General features: G+C 35.6%; 1 protein-coding gene across 1 annotated transcript in view; it reads right to left on the bottom strand.

The window, feature by feature from the left end:
* ros1 (c-ros oncogene 1, receptor tyrosine kinase) overlaps positions 1–21,555 on the bottom strand; it is a 44,668-nt gene that overhangs the window by 21,250 nt on the left and 1,863 nt on the right. Inside the window, exons 2-34 of the mRNA XM_066714030.1 lie at positions 19,956–20,007; positions 19,274–19,422; positions 18,729–18,864; positions 17,533–17,740; positions 17,023–17,099; positions 16,439–16,623; positions 16,111–16,208; positions 14,131–14,642; positions 13,651–13,860; positions 13,103–13,213; positions 12,667–12,842; positions 12,389–12,577; positions 12,083–12,183; positions 11,692–11,906; positions 11,201–11,385; positions 10,846–11,008; positions 10,391–10,653; positions 10,014–10,197; positions 9,434–9,633; positions 8,866–9,077; positions 8,175–8,470; positions 7,790–7,966; positions 7,177–7,388; positions 6,303–6,441; positions 5,705–5,937; positions 5,020–5,196; positions 4,584–4,755; positions 4,294–4,408; positions 3,376–3,575; positions 2,891–2,971; positions 2,204–2,330; positions 1,585–1,747; positions 711–775 (exon numbers count right to left, since the gene is read on the bottom strand). Coding sequence (XP_066570127.1) covers positions 711–775; positions 1,585–1,747; positions 2,204–2,330; positions 2,891–2,971; positions 3,376–3,575; positions 4,294–4,408; positions 4,584–4,755; positions 5,020–5,196; positions 5,705–5,937; positions 6,303–6,441; positions 7,177–7,388; positions 7,790–7,966; positions 8,175–8,470; positions 8,866–9,077; positions 9,434–9,633; positions 10,014–10,197; positions 10,391–10,653; positions 10,846–11,008; positions 11,201–11,385; positions 11,692–11,906; positions 12,083–12,183; positions 12,389–12,577; positions 12,667–12,842; positions 13,103–13,213; positions 13,651–13,860; positions 14,131–14,642; positions 16,111–16,208; positions 16,439–16,623; positions 17,023–17,099; positions 17,533–17,740; positions 18,729–18,864; positions 19,274–19,422; positions 19,956–20,007 — 5,783 coding nt within the window. The remainder of the gene's footprint in view (positions 1–710; positions 776–1,584; positions 1,748–2,203; positions 2,331–2,890; positions 2,972–3,375; positions 3,576–4,293; positions 4,409–4,583; positions 4,756–5,019; positions 5,197–5,704; positions 5,938–6,302; positions 6,442–7,176; positions 7,389–7,789; positions 7,967–8,174; positions 8,471–8,865; positions 9,078–9,433; positions 9,634–10,013; positions 10,198–10,390; positions 10,654–10,845; positions 11,009–11,200; positions 11,386–11,691; positions 11,907–12,082; positions 12,184–12,388; positions 12,578–12,666; positions 12,843–13,102; positions 13,214–13,650; positions 13,861–14,130; positions 14,643–16,110; positions 16,209–16,438; positions 16,624–17,022; positions 17,100–17,532; positions 17,741–18,728; positions 18,865–19,273; positions 19,423–19,955; positions 20,008–21,555) is intronic.

Genomic DNA, 21,555 nt, shown 5'->3' with positions numbered 1-21,555 from the left:
CATAAAATACATAAGCCACATCAAACAACATCTATTCTTCCAATGTAGCCATGAAATACAAAAGTAGTTCTGTGAAAAATAACTGTAGACTTCACCCTGCACACAATGGTCTTCTATGATGATGTTGGTGTGTATCTAAGATAGCACCCATACATTAGTGGTCACAATTATAAAGACACCTGGAAATCAATAAAGGACGGTAACATCAGCATATCAATTTATATGAGAGTGTTTAAACTTTCTGAAATTAAAATATAATTGAAGTGTTTTTCTTATTACAAAACGATTATTCTGCCTTCAGACTTGTTAAAAGAACCTGGCAATTTCAGTTCTTTTTCAGTCTGCAGTCTCTGTCTCAGAGAGGATTATCTTACAGAGAATGACGAAGATATGGGACCAAATGAGTAAAGGATATTACTGTATAAGCCAGTAATGTATACAGTACTGTGTTTAGTGTTCCACATTTAGTAGGATTTTCATGTTTATATAGTCACACAACACAGATGTGAGGACAGAGTTTTCCCAAAATCTCCAGCATTCAAGGCTATTACTTTGTTTCTTTAACAATTTCCCCTGCATATGCAAACACATGTAAAGACAAATGTCCAAATTGCAGACAAGAGGTGGTCGGTTGCCTGAGTCTCGCCTTCATTTGCTACATTGTGACACTGTGAACACCATGGGACTGGTGTTAATGGGCCTACGCTTACCTCATTAAGTGTGCCTCCTTCAGGAATTCGGCTTTTTCATGGTCTGTAGCACCTTTCTTAAGGGTCTGTTCAAAACAAAGATACAATAACCATTTACTGTAGCCCTGTCACTGTCAGCACCTCCCTTACAGCCGGAATAGGGGCTCCCCAGCTCACTGGGGGGCATCTCCCCACATGCTCTGAATCCAGACCTCTTGGTTCAGTGAGCAGAGGGCCGCCCGGGGGCCCTGCACCGCACAATCCACTGGTCTCAAGCCTGCACACCAGTTTTGAAAGGACATTGTTATGACATGGCTTCCATTATGTGCGTTCAGTTATACCTAACATCTTCAGTATAAAAGTGTAAGGTTACACTGGTTTCAAAATCCTTCAGACCATTCCATGTTTGTTTTCTGACTAATAGTACTTTAAACTACTTGAAACCTTTAGAGATGAACAGATACAAAAATGAAGGCAACACTTTCACTCTTTATTGAACACACAAAACAGGAAATAAAATATTTGAGTATTTACTTAAAGGACTGACATGTTTACTGATTTATCTTTCATGCTCTTCAATAACTGAGCAAAAACAGCTGGGATTGTTTAGGGGATAAACAGTCGTACCTCAGTTTCATAAAATAAAATACTCTACCCCTGACATTCATTGTCTCTAAATTGGTTTACAAAAGATGGATTATTTTCTTATAAGAATCCTAGAAACTCCCTCTTGTGGATATTCATCATTAAGAAGTGTTAGCCTGCACAGCATTTGATGGTAAAATTGTGAAGTAGTGTTGTAACAGCCAGTTTACAAACTGATAACTCAAAAAAATCCCTGGAACAAGGGAAAATGGGACACTTCGGCACCATCTGGTGGACAAAATATTCTCACCTTCACAGCCACTTTGGTTTCCCCTCCTCCTTCACCCAGGATGTTCACAGCAAGGCCTTCATACACCTCGCCAAAAGCCCCACTGCCCAGGAAGCGCTGCAGTCGGAGTCTCTCCCGTGGAAACACAGGCAGAGTGCTGTTCTCATACTGGTCTGGCAGGGGACTGGAAGCAATGAGAAAAGTGTCACGGCAGAATAGTCAAGGCACCTATTTAAGTTTAATAAACCTACCAGTGCAAGCTTACATCTGGATTGGTGCTGTCACATGACTCATCTGGCTTTTAGGAAATGAGTAAGCCTTTACAGACCATATTTTTTCATTTACAACCACTAATGTTTTATATTTCACAGTATAAAATCAAGACATTATCATAGCTGTTAATTGCACCACCACAAAACAGAATATCCCCTCACATCGTACCAACATTCAGTTACACAAATCGTAGCATTTTCAGGAGTACTGATTGTTAACCTTCTAGAAGATTTTTTCAATACAGTGTTACATGCCATAGAATACAATCTTATTTATAAAGGAAATGAACTGCTGTTATAGTTTTATCTTACACATGTTTTTTTTATTTGTTGCTGACATCAAAATAATATTGTTGAGTTCCTGTTACCTCACAGCATAGCAGTTATCAACTAATCCCACTAATCCCCGGATCTGATCCAGTTCCGCATCAGGCTTCAAGTCGATGCATATATTGTTAGCACCGGATTCCTTTCGCTTCCGTCGTCTGATATACACTACAAGAAATCAAACAAGCAGGATATTTTTCTTCGGGTTTAAGAAATGGAAAAAATAAAGAAACCAGATGATGACTTCTGTTGCTAAATATATATATATATATATATATATATATATATATATATATATATACTCTTCTCATTTAAATGCATAATCTTCTCAATTAAATATATAATCTTTTCATTTTAAAATATCTACTTTGAGAGCTTTTGTGCATTTTCTCTTGAATAGGTGAATTATTGCTTCTGTGTTTTCAAAGTATGTTGTTCTCTTTGTAAATCAGTCTTAGCAAATAAAAAGTTGAAAAACAATCTCTTGTCTGTATGGAAAACTGTTGCACTTTGAGCTGCTTTTAGTATGAAAGGCACTATATAAATAAAGTTGTATTATTGTATTATTGTATCCTTATAGTCTCCACTGCATTTAATTAGGTTGTAATCAGTGTAGTTTATTTATCTTTTAGCAGTATGGCCAATAAACTGATTTTCCTTTTTTTTTTTTTTTTTTTCCTATCTTAATGTTATACATTCACTAAGTTATAATTATAGAAATCACTTACCCAAGCCAAATACAACTGTTGGAATCAGAAGAGTCACTGTCACTATGGCTGTAATAACGGCTACATTGCTGTCAGAATGACCTGAAAATAAATTCAGATAAAATCAAGCAGCAGATGAGTTTCAACTCCTTGTCGGTGTTAAAAGGGCAAAGTAGAGGTTCAGCTCTTTCAGTATATCTATATATACTTGTATTCATTTTCCTGCCCTGCTGGGCTTTTCTGAAGTATTACATTGTCATGCTTGGATCTGGATCTGGATATCTTGACCAAACCATCACTTTTCTCTTTTTCACTTTGATTCCCCAAATTCTATTGCCTTATCCCGTGCACTAACCATTCAGTTTACACTAAATGTCATGTGATGATGCTAATATGTATATATATATATATATACAATGATTAAGATCAGCTTCCAACCAGCTTTAAAAAGAGAAACGACTGCACTATTTCAGACATTCACATGGTTTCCAATGCTGAGCTATTACCGTGCATTTCTATAGCTTCACTGGCATCACTGTATTCTCCAAGACCAAGCAAATTGGCAGCTGCCGCACGGAACTGAAACGTCCCCATGTGGTTTTCAACTTCCCAGGTGCAGACACTTGAGCTGCAGGAGTCATTGTGCACCAGCCCCCAGGGCCCGGCTCCTGTCTCATTCTCTAAAACCCTCTTCATCCGCACCTGCCTGGAAGCCAACAGACAGACCAGTAAATACACATAACCATTCATTGCAAAACATTCAGGAAAATAAAATTATGTAAAAATACAATGAATCTTAAAGATGATATGAAGTCACTGGTAGGAGAGTTCCTCTGGAGCCCCACAGTACGACTATCAAGTACAAAACAAGGGAAAGCAAGGGTCTTCTCACTCACCAGATCATGCCTACCAAAGTCTACATACAATTCTGCAGCATCAGCTGAGCCACAGTAAGAGTGGATGGCACTGCAACCAAGCTATGGAAAGAGTTCAGTCCCAGAGGCTTAGTATGAATAATAATTTAGAGCTATTAGAAACAATTAACAGCAATTAGTCTGGATTGTGAGTTGACCTTTTCATATCAGGGATGACTCCTGTATTTTCATATTTCCTTTACTCTTATGCTTCCTGGAAAATAAGCATTTAAAGGGTGGTATTGCATGTTACATGTGTAATGCTTTATTTTCACTATTCATTATTTGCTCCTGTACCTGTGTTTATCAGCATTCAATAAAGGATACACATCCTTAATGCAACTACTAGATATTAAGGAAATGCATGTATCTTTGTGAAGCAGTTTACTAGATATGTACTTAAAGGAACAAGTATCTGATAATCATTCTGTCTGGAGATCGCCGTGTGAAAACAATGTAAAAATAAAGCCTGTCAAACACACACACATATATATGAGTTGTATAAGTGACCTGCTCTCCAGTATGTAGAAAGTGATGTTGCCACCATTGTCCTCAGCCTGTTGCCACACTATTTTCTTCCCATTATGCCAGACCTGTGGAACTCCAGGCTTCCCTGGGACTCCAGCTATTAGAAATAAGTATTGATGCTGTGTTAGTAATAAAGACTGAAATCATAAGTGTAAAGCCTCTTAAAAAAAAATAGTGTTTAGACAAGTTACCTGCACTAACAGGTTATTAATGTAATTTACATTATTTAATTTAATAATATTTTATTATATTGTTTTACTTTTCCTCCTTACCAGTAGTTCTGAAAGGCAGTGATGGTGAAACACCTTCTGCTTCAGTCCTATAAAGCACTTTGATGTGTGCAAAATACTGCCTGTTTGGAAGGATCCCAAACAGCTTGCATATAGTCACGGGTCCATTCTTACAATCAGTCTGGGGCTGAAACCAATTGCTGTTTTTCACATGCTGCAAAAAAACAAGTCCAAAAGAACAATTACAATGGAGGTTTGATGGGGTAGTTAATTGAAAGTGATAGTAGGGGTATAAACAACAATGGTGAAATTACTTCAGTTTAGCCTTAGTTTATGTCCTCAGTTTTGTTTTTTTTGTGTCCTGACCTGCTCTCATCTCCACCACCCTGACAGACATTTCCTTCATAAGGAGAAGGCTGCCAGAAACTGCAGAGCACATCAGCTCATTGGTCAGCCTTTATCTTTGTGATTGAGTTACCTCTCTGAGTTCGACCCAGAAGGCCCGTGTGCTGTTGTCACTGGGAGCCCTCCACTGCAGCTCCACAGAGGTGTTGCCTGCACTGAGCAGCTTGGGGGCCAAAGGGGCCTGGAAGGTAATGACTCGGAGAGGAGTGCTGGCAGAAGACCAGTTCTCCGTAGGGTGAAATGCCAGCACCTTCATTTCAAATACAATCAAGACACATTGGAAAAATGAGTGACCATCAGCTTTTGTTTCTCAGCCATGTAAACTACACAGTGACTAATACTGTTTCAATACATTATTAATCATTTACAGGACATTTGTATAACACATTTGCAAAGAAATGCTTGCAGAGATATTTTCAAAAACAGCATTCAAAATGTATGGATTAATTTGACCCTGCTGTCAATGTCAAACATTGTAACATACAGCATAACGGATACAAATGTTCTGCTCTTCAGTAATTTTTTGTTATGATTTGTCACTCTTCAGACATGATTAAATCAGTCTTGTATTTTTAAATGTTTACATCGGTTGACATTCTTACATAGATAAAGAATTGAATATCAGATTAACTGTTCATCGTGTATAGATTTAAAAATTACACTAAAAGAACAATGTAACATAAAAAGCTATCTTTGAATGTACTGCAAATTCTGCCACCAAACATCACCTTAAATCGACATCTTAAAATGCAACGCACCACAATGCTATTGGATGATCCCTCTCTGAAAGAGTTAATTGTTAAGGTCAGGCTGTGTCCTGGAAAGTCCTCTTTTGTCAAAGGTGTTGGGGGGTAAAAGTCCAACATATTTATGAGGGCCTGATACCTAACTTTATCACTAGCACAGTTCGGCTTGGGAGATTCAGTCCATGTTATGTTCACAGCTGTATCAGAAACCACAGAAGGTGAAACATCTGTCACCGCCACAGGTGCTGAAAGATGGAAATTCAGACTATTATATTTAAAAATGTTTAAGTTGCAACAAAATGTTGATCTCTACATTTAGTCAAATAAGAACGACAAATCTGTTCATAAAGTTAATCTCAGCAAATTAACAAAAGTTTTCATAAATATCAGGCTAAAGAAAAAAGCTAAATAAATTTGGCATTAAGGTCACAAAATACTTCTGAAAACACATATAATGGCAAATACACTGAAATAATACTTTAATGATTTAATAACAAATTATTTGTTAAATTAATTCATACATTGCTTAAAACACATTAAAGAACTACATTATTGATCACACTTATTCTGAAAAGCTCCAATTAATGTTAGTTTAAAGGGAAGATCTTACTTCCACACAGCGTTAAGCCAATGACTGCTTCCCCGAGTTGGTCCTCGAAGCCCCCATAGAGATTCTTCACAGCCGTTTGGATGACATAAGAAGTAAAAGGCTGCAGTCCTTGAAGATGAAAAATATTTTCTTGGGCTTCCTGTAAATACAGATTTAATTCACTGAAAACTAGTTTAACTTTGAACACAGACATAGCATACTGAAATCGTTATTATTATTTTTCTATATTTCTTTATTTTCCCTACAAAATCGAACCATTTGTTTATTATTCTTATAATTAAATCAATCCTCTGAAAAAAAAGTTTACATAATACTTTACATAAATGGGATGTTGATTTAGTTAAATTTAGTTTACTTAAAGAATAAACCTTTGTTCACTTCAATGTTGTTGTGATGCTTCCAAAAAATATATATATTTGGCCCTGTGTCAAAAAATAGGTTTTCATTTTCACTCAGCATCCTGAATCATTTAAATGCCAATAAATGTATATCATAAACCAGCTATGAGTTTTTGAGTTTTTAAGCAAAATCCAAAATATAGACTATATATTACTTAATCTGTTTCATAACATATAAAAAATATATAACCAAAATTAAAAAGGATAAATAAATAAATCTTTCAGAAGTTGTATCTCTCAGTAAAACATGTACTTAGGAACCTAGATCTATAGTTTCTCTCTACTGCACAGTGAACAGCACAAAGTTCTAAATTATTAACACACCTGTTTACATGGAAATATGAATGTCCCTTGTGTTTGTCTAGCAAGCAACCATATTTAAAAGACTGTGTTTAAGTACCTGAGTGAAGATTAACAAACTGCCTGAAAAGATGTGGATTGTTAAATTGATATAAATAAATAAACTTAAATATTACCACAACACTGCACTGCAATCCATGTGTGCAGTTTTCACGGCTGTTGTCCAGCACTATGCCGTAGTGCAAAAGATATGTAGGTGTAGGCAAAGTTATACCATTGCACTGAAGGAGGGGTCTGCTCAAGGGCAGGTCAAGTAAAAAGCTACTATTTGAAGCATTAATTATTCTAGGTTTGTCCTTGCTTGGAGCTGGTATTAAACAGTTCTTATCTGTAAAACAAAACATTTCCATTACCATATTAGCAGCCCTAGTTTTACCTTATGCTTCTTTTTTTTGGGTCCTCCTATAGCATATATTTACATTTTCCTTTAAAGTTAACTGCCCTGCCCAGTCCTAAACATCCCAGTGTAATCATTTCCCCACAACCTGGCAGCCAGTCTCCTGTCATTACTGAAATTTAACTTGTACACCCAAGCAACTCACATTGGTCAACCACAATCCCCAAAATGCTGTAGGCATTTCTTCACCTGCCAATGTGGAAACACCCAAGGAACAAGCTGGTCTTTATGGCCTGTTAACCCATGGGGGTTATGTTACAGTACATATAAAACTGTGGGTGTGAGATATCTGTTGCAGTTAGAGAGCTAAGAAAGAATCATGTGACACGTACCTGGGTAATGCTGCAGTTGTGAGTTATAAACTGCCAGGTGAACTGGCTGTTTCGCAGTGAACACAGCCCCCTGCTGGTCCCCTGACTTCTCCATGTGAAACACAGTCTCATTGTTGCCAGACATGGCTGTCCAGTAAACAAACTTTGTATCAACAGCTAGTCTCCTGATGATTCCACCTGTGCAATTGATGTAGCAGGATATACATGATATTATGTTACTTTTTTATTATTGCAAGAGACCAGAGACGATCATCTTAGTTCATGATCAGGACAAACACCACTGAATTTATTGCATTTTGAAAAGCTAAAAAGCTAAAAAGATAATGTTTTTAAGCAAAATATATCTGTATGAAAGGCTATCCTCTCTTAAATTTTTTTAACTTACCAGGCTGCAAAGGAACTCTGGTCACATGTTTACACCAACATCCCTCCAAGTCAGAAACCCAGATTTCCCCCATTTGTGTGGAGAAATAAATGTTGCCATTCTCTGGGTGTGATGTATCCAAGGCCATGGCTAAACCTAACTTGAATTGAGCTGCAGTGCAGTTACAGGATTGTCTGTTAAATGATAAATCTTTAGTTTCGTTTGGATTCCTAAAAACATAGTGCACAGATTGACTATTCAAACTGAAGTATGCAATCCTGTTCTCCACAGCAGAACTCTCCACCCAGTAGACACGGCTGTGAAAAATATAATAAAGTGAAACAGAGTGAAAACAAAACACATTCAAATTAAAGAGAGATTCATTTGGTCTTTGTTTTTATAGATACTTTCAATGGCATATCTAAAACCTCCAACACTAGCTACTATTCTTGATACTGTATCTGGTCTGCTATAATCACCTCTGTGAATTCAAACCATATCTGTTATTAGTTTTCAGTCTGTATGCATTATGTATACATCTTTTATTGCATGCATTAACTACAGCAGAGTACACAGAAAGTCTAAAGAATTTACCTTCATTCACATATCTGCATCTGTATCTATCTGAGATTCAAACAACGATAGTCTTTAAACAAAATACTACAGTTCGACAATTTGTGTAAAAACTTTGACCTGTATTAATTTTACTTACCTGAGTAGAGGATACATAGCAAGAGCATATGGGGCAGAGCGTGTGTGGTTTTGCTGGATATTAATGACTTCCAGTGTTGTGTTTTTTAGCTCCAAATCAATTACAAACAGCTGTGTGTAATTCAGTGTGATGTCTGGTGCAATAAATAGACGCCTCCCAATCCAGTCTATTGTTAAATCCACAGCCTTAATCAGCCGATCGTCTGTAAGTATCTTCACAATACCAACAAACACAGTGGAAAATAAAGCGAAAATAATATTAATAATATCAATTTAATATGAAATAAAAATAAACTGATATAATAGACAATATTCAACATTTACCAAATCAATGGAAACCACTTTTCTAGACACTTCTAGGATACATCGATATGATATAATTATATTGAGAAATCTGTATGACTTTATTTGTTGATGCCTTAATCCAAGGCAATTCACATTCCAAACCATAATAATCTTGCAAGTAATTGTAAATGTTACAGCTATGTGAATTACTAGCAATCAGTTGCTCAATATTTAAAATAACATACACACACAAACACACATATATATATATATATATATCTCACCTTTACTCTTGAGCCATCCTCTACATTAGTTTTGAAAAGCATGTTATCATGAATGTCATACAGAAATCCATCAACTCCAGAGCTAATAAGAGCTGCATTCCCTCCAAGGGTAACCAGCTGAACAGCCTGTCTGGTGTCGAGATCAAGGAGGGAAATATTTCTGTCTGCTGAAATTAATATCCTTGGGACTGGTGTGAGAACTATGAAAGAGAAATAAATATGAAATATGTATTTAAAATTATTTATTTCAGCAGCTTAATCATTGTCAACAAATCAAATACCATATATTTCTAATGTCCTTTTTATATTGGACAGTTGTATTACTGTTATATTACTGTTATAGTAATACTGTTGTATTACTAAGAATGTTGAAATATGTCTTCCTGTCTGTTTCTTGCTCAACATTTGCTAATAGGAAATAATTAAGCATTTCTGCTTTAAGCACAAAGATGACCTGCACCTGACACTAAGTCCTATCAAAGAAATACTATACATGTAGCTGATTTCAATTGCAAGGAAGAGCTGTTTATTCTCTTCTGCTTTACAGTTTCAGTCTTGTGAATATGAGATATTATTTATGATAAAGCAGAAGCCAAATCCTGTAAAGAAGTGTCCACATAATATTTAAGTGTATTTATTCTGTGAAACAGTCTTCGTAAATATCCTGAGGTATCACTAAGCAGTGGTGAAGGACACTTGCTTGAGGTGTTAGTTAGTGAAATGTTGGACATCTTTCCTGGACCAAGTGAAGTAAATGCCTGAACCTGCAAAAATGAAAGAGAAAGAAATAATAAAGCAATAATCTTGTTTACAAAATTGACACATTAACAAATGTATATTGAAATGGGAAAAATCTTTGTTCTACTAAACTTACAGTTATTAGAGTGGCATAAAGATTCCTCATAACTGAGAAAAAGCAAGTTTCTGAAAGAGAAGCAGGCCACAAGAGAGCTATACCTGAAACTGAACCACAGAACCACGCTGCACATCAGAGAGTTTGTATGATGTCTCAGACGCTGATATGTTCTTCTTTTCCCATATGATGGATGAGCTACTGATGTGAGTTATGTTGAGAACAGAGTAATACATAAGGTATTTTACAATGACTCCATTTGATTTTTCAGGTGTGTCCCACCGAAATTCCACCTGGACCATCTCTAAATCCCTCAGTGAACCTGCACTCAGTACAAATATCCTGGGCCTCAATGGAGCAGAAGGCGCTGTTTAGAATAAAAAACAGCTATTGAAAACCAAAAGTATAAAATGGAAGATTCTTAAAAATAAACAAAAAACAGCAAGTGTAAAAATATAAATAATTATGGAGAATAAACAAAAAACTTGGCCTGCCACAGATCTTCAGTTGCAATACACCGATTTTTCCCTTATATTCAGTAATCAAAGCTTTCCCTTACCTCCTTCAGGTGCTCTTAAGATTGCAGTTGTTGTGTTGGCTCTTCCCCAGTAGGTATAAGGTGTGATGCTTATATCAAACCTGCTGTAAGGCCGCAAACCTCTCACTTCAAACACTGGCATAGACAACACATTCCGTGCCAGACAAAAGCTGGCAAAGCCACTCTAGACATTAAAATAATGATGAATAAAACATTTATGAAAAAATCTGAAAATATATGTAATGTATACAGCATTACAAATATTAATTCTGGAAATACTTGGGTAAATTCTTTTTTTTTTTCTATACAACAAATTCAAAAACATTATGACTGAGTTTTTCCAAACTGTATCTGTCATCTAAGCTGGGTCAGTTACCTTCAGACCTAGGTGACCTTGCCAGTTTGGTAGAGTTCCAGACTCCACACAATAGAAGACAGTCCCATACTCAACATTGCTGCTGGGCTCCCAAAATACCCTAAAGATGGAATGATTTCCTGTAATCTGGATAGATGTCTTGGGTACTGGCTGTGGTATTACAACAGGAGGAGAAACAAATCCATCTGAAAAAAAGGGTAATATATATTTCGAAATAGAGCTTTGTATGTAGGATGGTCATTTACTTCCATGATGGGTTATCTGGAATATAATGAGCTGGAAATCAAGCAAAAGTGATTTTCAATAGCTGTAGCATTACATAGTTTAAAATTAAATTGCTTATCTGTGTGCCTAAATAAATAAGTAAACAGTGTCATAGAAAAACATTCAATGTCATTCTAAATTCAATGTACAGTAGAGATACAAAATAAAATATATGCTTTAAAGGGTAACAACATGAATAGAAAGCTGAAGATATCTGAAGCAGGTACCTGGGAGAGGCTTGAGTGTCTTTTGAAAAAGGACAAAAGCTGTCATCTGTGTGTCTGCAGAGTAAGCAACACTCCTGCTGCTGTTTAATTCCTGCACAGTAAGCATGCCATCCCTGTCCAGCCAGAACATTCTCCCGCTGTAGTATGCCAAGGAATGATACGAAATCCAAGAGGAACTCCAGGATGCATATTCCATTATATCGATGTCCATAAACCTAGTTAAAAAATCCGACCCTATGAGTATTGTTTTGTTTACTTGTTTGATACTCTCGAACCATTGAGGTGATTCTCATTCTGAATACTATCATCAAAAGCTGACAATTTACTTATGACACGTTATTTCTTTAGGCTGAATTACATTTAACAGCATGAAAACAAAATCATCTCTTACCCATCATTCAGAAGACTGGCTCTGTATAAGTGCAAGACTGAGTCATCCTGAACCAGCCAGTAGCAATGCCCTTCAGTGATGTCTATTGTGAAACCAGTTGCCTGCAACAAGACGCAAATGGAAGAAGTTCAGTGCTACAGAGCACAAATAATTCAGCATAAATAAAAAGTTGCTATGCCAAACCTCTCTTCAAGTTTTGTACTCTAAATTATATACATTAACCACCAGAAGAACATAAATATATAATGCAACTAAATGAAAATAAAGACAAAAATTGATACTCAGAAATGTTTGTTATAGTTTTACCTGTTTCCCAGAAGATGGCAGTTGTTGGAAGGTGAGATGGTCCTTCCCATCTAATCTTGAACCCTCCACAGTGTATGCAGTTGTCCAGTAAATAAAACCATTAACAGAGTCAATGGCCAAATCCCTTACCAAATATTGGCCTTGAGTAACGACTTGTCGAACCCCAGATATCATAGATTTTCTGTATATCTGGAAATAAAAAATAAACATATGTATTGGGTATCTGCACTCAGACACACTATAACAGAGGGCCTCAGAGCACGGGTGTAAAGACATACCATGCTTGAAGTTAGATCAGCCCAGTATAGATGCTGTCCCAGCCAATCATAAGCCAAGGCACTTGCTTTGTGAACTGCAGATAGCACACAGCTCCTGTTGTTCTGGTTCATCATCATCCCATGGATGTATCCAGATGTGTTACTCCAGAAGATGGTGCTATTGTACCAGTCAATATCTGTAGAATGAAGGGAAAAACAAGTGAGAAACAGAAACATGAATAATCTTTCATAAATATGTCATCAGTTATACATATATATATATATATATATATATATATATATATATATATATATATATATATATATATATATATATTAAAGTACAATTAGAACAGTGAGTGCTGTAAAAGTATTCATGTGAGCTTATAAGGATGAATGTATACAGGTAAGTATGATTAAGAATAATTGTTTAGATAAAGTAATTCCAGAATTGTACCTTGTACTTCTTTAAGATCTGCAAATACTAAACACTGTGAATCAAAACTCTCCAGTTTCTGCTTCCAGAGGCCCTTTTCTCCTGCAGCAATGATGTAAGGATCATTGTCCACTGTCAAAAGGGAAGGGAAGAGAAGAGATGAGAAGATGTGTTATTCAACATCAAATTACTTCACAACAATTAATTTATTATCATTAGGAATATTATTATTAAGTAATATATGTTGGAAACATCTGATGCCTTTTGTAGCATATATATTTGTAGTATTATATATTTGTATGTGCATTTCTAAACATCAAGACACAGACTCTAAAACAAACCACATGAACATTAAATTAGACATAGCTGCTTGAAAGCCTAAAATATGCATTTTGGAAACTAAACATTATGGTTCAGATATTCTATTTATTTTGAAAAACCTACAATGAATATTTGAACATTGTGCTCCACATTAAAAAGTATATTAAAACAACTAGAGAGAGTGATAGGTAAGTAACTGTACATAATACTGATAAATCATGAGATCTTTAAATGTTGCTTTTTCACACCTTTTTTCAGTGTTGTTCCCTCAAACACACTAGGAGAATGGCTTCTTCCTGCTGGAGATTCAGCCCAGACTGCCATGCTGTACGAACTGGAGCTTTCTAGCCCTTGAACTGCAGTCTGAGTGTCAACAATATCCCTGTACTCCTGCACTACAGACAGGTTCAGAGCAGATATCCTGACACTGTACGTCCAGTTTTGCCAGGCAGCGGGGCCTACAGGACATAAAACCTTCACTGGTTTATTTGGATGATTTTTCTAAACAGTGTCCTAAACAGTGACATATGATTAGGGTTAAATATTATGGTCTACTGAGACATGTTCGGGACATAACTATTAGAATGGACTGCTATAAAAATGCATAAGACATGAATATTTAAAGTTATGGAATAAAATGTATCCAAAAATAAAATTAAACAAGATATCAACTATTTACATCACAGCTGACATTAGAAATAAAAGGTGTAACACACTAGTATACTCACTTGCTCCTATCATTGCTAAAGGTGTCTCCCACTTTAGCAAAGCCATGTCTGATCCAAACAAGACCTTCAGGTGATTGGGTTTTTTGGGTAATGGATATGGCTGACTGGATTCACTAAAAAAGTGTAGATTGTCAAACCCAAATAAATCAATACTATCCAAATCACAGTCTACCATGTATTCATTGTAGAAAAATGTGTCACCAGAGTTTGTCTCCTGGTAAACTGACTTTCCATCTGAGAGCATGAAGAGGTTGTGCTCATATGTAACACTCACAAGTGTCTGTATTGCTTTCAGAGGAGGGCGCATGCTGTGAAACAATGAGCCATCTAAAAAGACAGATGAAATAGATTTGTCTGTCTCATTAAAATACAACAGTCTCTTAGACTGATAGTTGACAACAAAATCTCGCACTGCATTGCTTCTCACAGCCTGGTGGGTGTCATTGTTCTGCCCTGGGAATTCTGGGAGATTCACCCTGTAAATGCCATCATCCATCAGCAAGAATATGTATCTATAAGAGAAAATACATTTTCAAAATATTTTAGTATGAGTTTCATATGCAAGTTTTTGAAACTGACGATTGACCAGTATAGCATGTCAATTATCTGTATAGGAAGATGTTTAATCCTTTCTTGTTTAGCTACTAAAGGTCAAACATTATCTTGTTTTAATACATTGTGTGAGTGTATTCTTCACTTTACTTCTCCAGATACCTTGGAAATAATTTATGTAAACTACATATTCGAGATACAGCTGTTTGAACCTCCATAAAAACATAAAAGTTTATAGTTTCAGTTGTCAGTGATAAGAAAGCTCATTGAATGCGGATGTGGGTTATGGAACACCTGTTGATGTTTGTTTCATTACATACAGAGACAGGCTGAGTAAAGAGGCAGGTCAAAGCAAACACACTGTTAACTTATTTTTGACCAGCTTTTGACAAGCAACATAGGCCCAAATCTGGACAGAACAAATCTGTCAAGGTTGACCTCACGTAATTAATCCATGTGTAAAGTCAACCCTACCAGAACTCAACAAGTACAGTACCAGTACTGCATAAGGAACTGCTGTTTCTATATCTTTTGACAACTTATTTTACAGCAACTTTGTCCTTTTTAGACCATGTATATGTCTCTATTTCTGACCTTTCGTATTTGTTTTATATCTTGTACATCATGTTTACTGCTTTTTCATATTAAATCAAATTAAATGTTAGATTACATACAGTTAGGTCCATACATATCTGGACCGTGACACAATTATCATAATTTTGGCTCTGTATGCCACCACAATGGATTTGAAAGGACACAATCAAGACATGCTTTAAGTGTAGACTTTCATGTTTAATTTGAGGTTAGTTACATCCAATGTGGGTGAACGGTGTAGGAATTACACCCATTTATATATGTGGTCACCCCAATTTTAGGGTCTCAAACGTAATTGGACAAACTAACATAATCATGAATTAAATTGTGAGTTTCAATACTTGAGTTTCAAAATCATTTGCAGTCAATGACTCCCTGAAATCTGGAACCCATAGACATCACCAGATACTGGGTTTCTACCAGGCCTGTACTGCAGCTGTCTTTAGATCCTGCTTGTTCTTGGGGTGTTTTGCCTTCAGCAAGTGAAATGCTGCTCAATTGGATTCAGGTCAGGTGATTGACTTGGCCATTGCAGAACATTCCACTTCTTCACCTTAAAAAAGCACAGCTTGTTTCCTTTCAAATCCATTGTGGTGGCGTACAGATCCGAAATGATGACAATTGTGTCACTGTCCAAATATTTATGGACCTAACTGTATTTAAAAAAATGTGTTGACAAGACCAATATCCACATGAATACATACAATTATAATGAGATAAGATAGCATCAATAAAAGTAGAAAATACATAACAATTGTTTACCATTCACTCCTCCAATAAAACCTTGCACACTGATCTCTGAATCTGACTCTGAAACAGAACTGCATATCTTACCCATTGTAAGGATCTGCAACAATTCTTGTGACTGATCCATGATAGGTAAGACTGAAGTCCACTGTATTGTTGCAGTTATCTAGTTTGCAATACCAGACCTATAATTAAAAGGAAATATTTAAAAAATCATGACTAAATACTTAATAATAACATATCATACACTACAGTTTTTCCCCACACACATCAGGCCAATTTTGATTAGTCTTAAACATATCTGACACCTATGCAACAAATGCAACATTGACATAACTATAAGCATGTAAGTCTAACAGTGAGATGCAAGCTATCATATTAAGTTTAGTCTAAAACAACTGATACAAGTTTGTACCTTTCCACCCATGACAAAATAAATCTTCTTGTATAGCCAGTCCACTGATACTGATTTAATCTCCTCAGGGCCAGCATACACATTTTTTAGATCTGAAATGTCAGACAGATTCAGTGCTCCTTTCATCCAGATGTGGTTTCCTTCACAGAAGTAAATTTGCTTGGAGATGTAATGTATAGCAATTCCTAGTGTACAAATAAAGATTAAATTAGCTCAAACACTTAGCATTAAATCATCATCATCATCATCATCATCATCATCATCATCATCATCGTTATAGTAGTTATCCTCTAGAAGAGCACAATATGAGATATTTGTTAGTGTACACATGTTATTTAAACACAGTATTGGTAAATCCTGACTTGCCACTTATGTTGTGATGTAACTGTCCAGGAGGAAGACAGTCTGCTTCAGTAAATAAATCTGCCACTTTCTTTCTCCTCAATGAGGCCATTCTTGAAAGAAACAGCCATTGTTCATCACTGACAGCTGGTAAAAAAAAAGAAAACATCACAACATAATGAAATCACAAGTAACAGCAACTGATATTAATGCAATGTTACACTATGACAACATGTACTTGCTTTCTGTCACCGGCGTTGTCACATTCCTCTCCGCTGCAGGCAACTGACCCTCTGCTTTCACAGCCTGTATGATTAACCTTCTCGGAAAGATTTCAATACATTGTCAAAAAATGTAAGTACTATTTTCACTCCTTAAGATTCTGCATCTTGTAATAGCAGGCATTACACACAGGGTGGTTCCTTCTAATGTTGGTGTAAAACTTGTTTTTCTTCTTGATGAAGCTTGATCACTAGGTACCATGATGGAGCCTCAGGCTGTATAAACATTCGTTATTGTTGTGTGGATGACCTGGATTTTTCCAAGTATATACAATAATCTGTATGTGTATGTTAAAAAGGGTGTGATTCACTGCTATTGATAAAGACTGTTTAATTTTAATCTTAAAACCACTGGTAAGCATATCCTATTCATGTCATGTTTTTTTTTGTTTTTTTATAAGTACTATTTTCTTGATAATGGATAAATCTCTGTTCAGAGTTTGCTGTAAATAAAGTCTTTAAAAACATTACCTGTATGTAGTATTGGGGAGTGTTGGGGAAAAAATAAAGCAGAAGTCCTGGCTGCTTGCAACTTTCCTGAAAGACTGTTCCTCACTTAGGAGTTTTAATTGATATCCAATGATTGGACCTCCAGGATGTGGAGGAGGTGACCAGCTGACCTCCACAGTGTCGGGACTCAGGGTCTCAGCACTGTCAATCACCGGCGCACTAGAGGAAACTGCAGAGGGAAGAGAATTCAATACTGTCAGTCTGCACGCTGCATTCAAGTGACTCAAGGACACATTTAAAGGGATTGTTATACATAATATATGAATAAAGGTGGTTCTTAATTAAAGTTACCTCGTATTTGTAATTTATGCTCAAGGATGCCCTGTTATATTTCATATTATATTTGGTCAGTTAATAGAGTGTTTCTTTTTAAATACAGTATATAGTACAAAGCCCTTTTAATCAAACAATGTTTTCAAATTATTGTGTGTTTGTTCAGCCTTATCCTGAGATTAGTTGGTTGTTTTTTCTTTTATAGCATTTAATTTATTTTCATTGCATATATCCTTTTCTACTTATGGTGTGCATTTGACCAATTTTAGCCAGGGTCAGTCAATCATAAGCTTTTAAATTTACTTTGAAAGAAAAGAAGGAGAAGGTACATTTCATTTTATAAAAGTAGATTTGATTAAAATCCAGTGTGCAATCTGGTTTATATGCATGTGCTAATATAAATATTTATTTTGAGCATAGGTGTGTATTTTACATCAATAGTATATTATGACATATACTAAATTAGCAGACATGAGATAAGATACATTTGAACATTCAATTAAAAAACAGTGATACTGTTCTTTATTTTTTCTTGTTTATTTTTCATTAGTCAAATCAAGATAACCAATAATCTTCCAAACATTCATTGCCTTTAACTTTCTTTAAACTGGCTAATACACATCCTTCTCTCTTCATGTGTTGTCTTCCTTCTGTGATCTTGTATCATTTATAGTTTCACACCCTTAATTGCATTTCCAGCAGTATTATCTTTGTGTTTCAGAGGTGGATTTCATGCAGCCCTACTCAATATTAACAATCATTACAAGTGCTATTGATTTGTTTCCTAGACAATATATTATACACATAAAAGGTAAAGCCAGTCTTTAGTGTAACAATAAATAAGACATAATTTCAGTCATTTAAACTAGACCATTTTACTGTACCTCCATAACCTGCTGTAAAATAGCTGATGCTGGCCGGGGAACAGAGTTGTTTCTGAGGCGTTATGGTCCAGACTCTGAAGATGTACTCTGTGTGAGGGTACAGATCCTTCACTGTGTATGAAGGCTTGGAAACATTCTGTATCAAAAGAGGAGCCAGTAAAAAATTTAATCTGAATTCCCAAAACACAGCTTAAGATTCAACCTAATTAATTTAATGTGAAAAACATAATGTTAAAAATATGCCTATGGCACAGAGATATAGAAATTAATTAATTGATAATGAGATAAAAAGCCACGTTTCAATGTAATATTCGTGGCATTTTGTAAAAATGGTTTTGTTACCAATAAATCAAAAAAGACATTATCCAAATGGTCATTTTGTTCATTTTATTTTTGTGTTTCTGAATTTAAGAATAATTGGGGCTGCAGAGTGTACATCTAAGATGTACATCTTACTGCTCATGAAAACGATTAATCTACTGATTTTTTTTGTATGGAATTTCTTTTATTTATATTATATGATGTTTTTTTTCTGCAGGTTGTACCTCAGTGTATATCCAGCCAGCTGAATGGTTTGGGGTTTTCCATTGGGGAATATACTGCACTTCTGAGACATTAGCAGCCTCCCAATTCAATGTAATATTATGACTGCCAACCATTAAAGCATATGGAGCTGAAGATTGATTCAATAGTTCTGAAAAAGATAAAACATTAATGCATCAATTAATACACAAAACATTCTCTTCTATTGGCACTGGGGTTCACCACATGAGAGATTACAACAAGTGCTGAGCAATGTTATACTCAACTGTAAATAGGCAGTTAAAATAAAGTCTACTGCTGAAAAAGACAAAAGTATATAATTTCTTCTCATCTACTCTACTACTTTTTTTTTCGGGTCTGCACATATCCTTGGATAATTGGCTTTGAGAAAAATATTTGATATCTCTGTTCCATTAGAGAGAAGTCAGTTCAGAGGGAAGCTATATACAAATAAAATGTCAGTTTTGCTGTACAATGAAAATAATTGACGGACTTCATGGACTTCAAGAATTCAAATTAAGTGAATTGATTGTTGTCTTTCATTAACTACAACATACAAAGGTAACTAGGCTCATGGGTAAGTGAATAAGTCATGGATTCATAACCACAGAACATAACTGGTGACTCTTTGTTCATCAGAGATGTTCCTGTCTTAATAAATTATAATTTGCATTCATGACTTACCATCCCAATGTCCTTCCTCTCCACATGCACACTCAGTCTCATAGCTGTCTCTCTGGAAATAATTAATGTTGGATTAATTTGTTTAAGATGGATTTATTTTCATTTAAAAAAAAGAAAAGAAAAACACCTTGTTGATCACACTTAGTGTAGATTGTGCCTAATTTCTTTCCCACAAGCCTTTTACTCATTTTTATTAGTACTTCTGACTTGTCTTGTTTCTGCCTATGTTCTGCAAGGGGCAAACCATATCTTATTGCATATAAGCACTGGCAAAACTGGAAATAAAAGCACCCTTCGTGGGCAAACAGTGACCTTTGTAACTCTAAATACTGCTTAAAATCTCCAGTGTTTTTACTGATAATAGCTGCGTGCACTATAGGATATGCATTGGCTTTGTTTAAGTTTAGATCATGTCAACTATAAGTAATGATTGTGCTTTGTAGTACACAAATTAGTACAATCTGAGTCTCACACAATGCATGTGATGGATCAATGACATTTTACATATTTTAACATCTTACCACTGATGCTCCCTAACTCTACAGACCTCTATGCTCCTTTACTTCCTTGTGCCTACACTGGTATGCCACTGGTGTCTGGGATAATCTCTGAAGCACAGTCGAGTGGTTGTGCATTAGAAACCGTTATTAATGATATAACTCCTGAAAAGCAAAAAATCTTTCTCCAGAGTATCAACATTGATTGACCCTGAGATCTCACACACTGGTGAAAACACTTCTCAGATTGAGGTTCGTAAGTGGTGTCACATTCCTGTTTAAGAGCAGAGCTGTGGGCCTCTGTGAATGTGTCATCTTTTTAAGATTTGTATCAAACTGGGTTAGATTAAGACTTGCAAAATGTGTCTGACACGTAAGCCTGGTTACAGTGTTTAACTACAACACATTCACTTGGTGACATTCACTCTAAATAATGACTCATATGCACAAAAAAGCTTTGCCCTCATGTTTATCCTTGTAATTGTATCCTATGTGGCAATATTTATGGGTATTGGACTGTAGCATGCGTTTCCAAGTTAAGCATGCTATAATCCATTTTTTTAAAAACATAATGTATTTACAGTGACGGGGCACTTCAAACGTTTCAAACACCTATCAGTCTTCAAGTGATACAGTGAGGTTTCTAAAATCTTGACATATCAGAAAAACTCTCATGTCTTTAGGGGACAGGTTAAATCAGCTGGAAACATTCTGATCTTCTCTCATCAGAATGAACATTGCTGTGATGTTTCAAATAGATTATGTTACAACAAGAATGCTGACTGCTAATACAAAACTGTCTTTATTCTCTACAACAAACAAGCACCTCCTGTATTTATCAGTTATCTAGACAGGATGTATTATCTTTAGCAATACACATCTCCCCTTAAAATAATTAATTTTGCATAACAAGTAACTAGTAAGTATTTTCCATATTTGTTAATTACCTTTCAGCACATCAGTAGCCTCACTTGGAAATCTATTTCCTGCACAAATTGTTGAACAGTTTGAATCAAAACCACTGTATTAGGCTTCCTCTATACTGAGAAATAATTTGGATAGAAACTAATGTGTGTAATTAATGAGCATATTGTATTAAACCT

Source organism: Amia ocellicauda, chromosome 1, assembly GCF_036373705.1.
Source record: "Amia ocellicauda isolate fAmiCal2 chromosome 1, fAmiCal2.hap1, whole genome shotgun sequence".
In the NCBI taxonomy this organism is placed as follows: Eukaryota; Metazoa; Chordata; class Actinopteri; order Amiiformes; family Amiidae; genus Amia; species Amia ocellicauda.
This window is presented reverse-complemented; position numbering and strand designations above follow the sequence as displayed.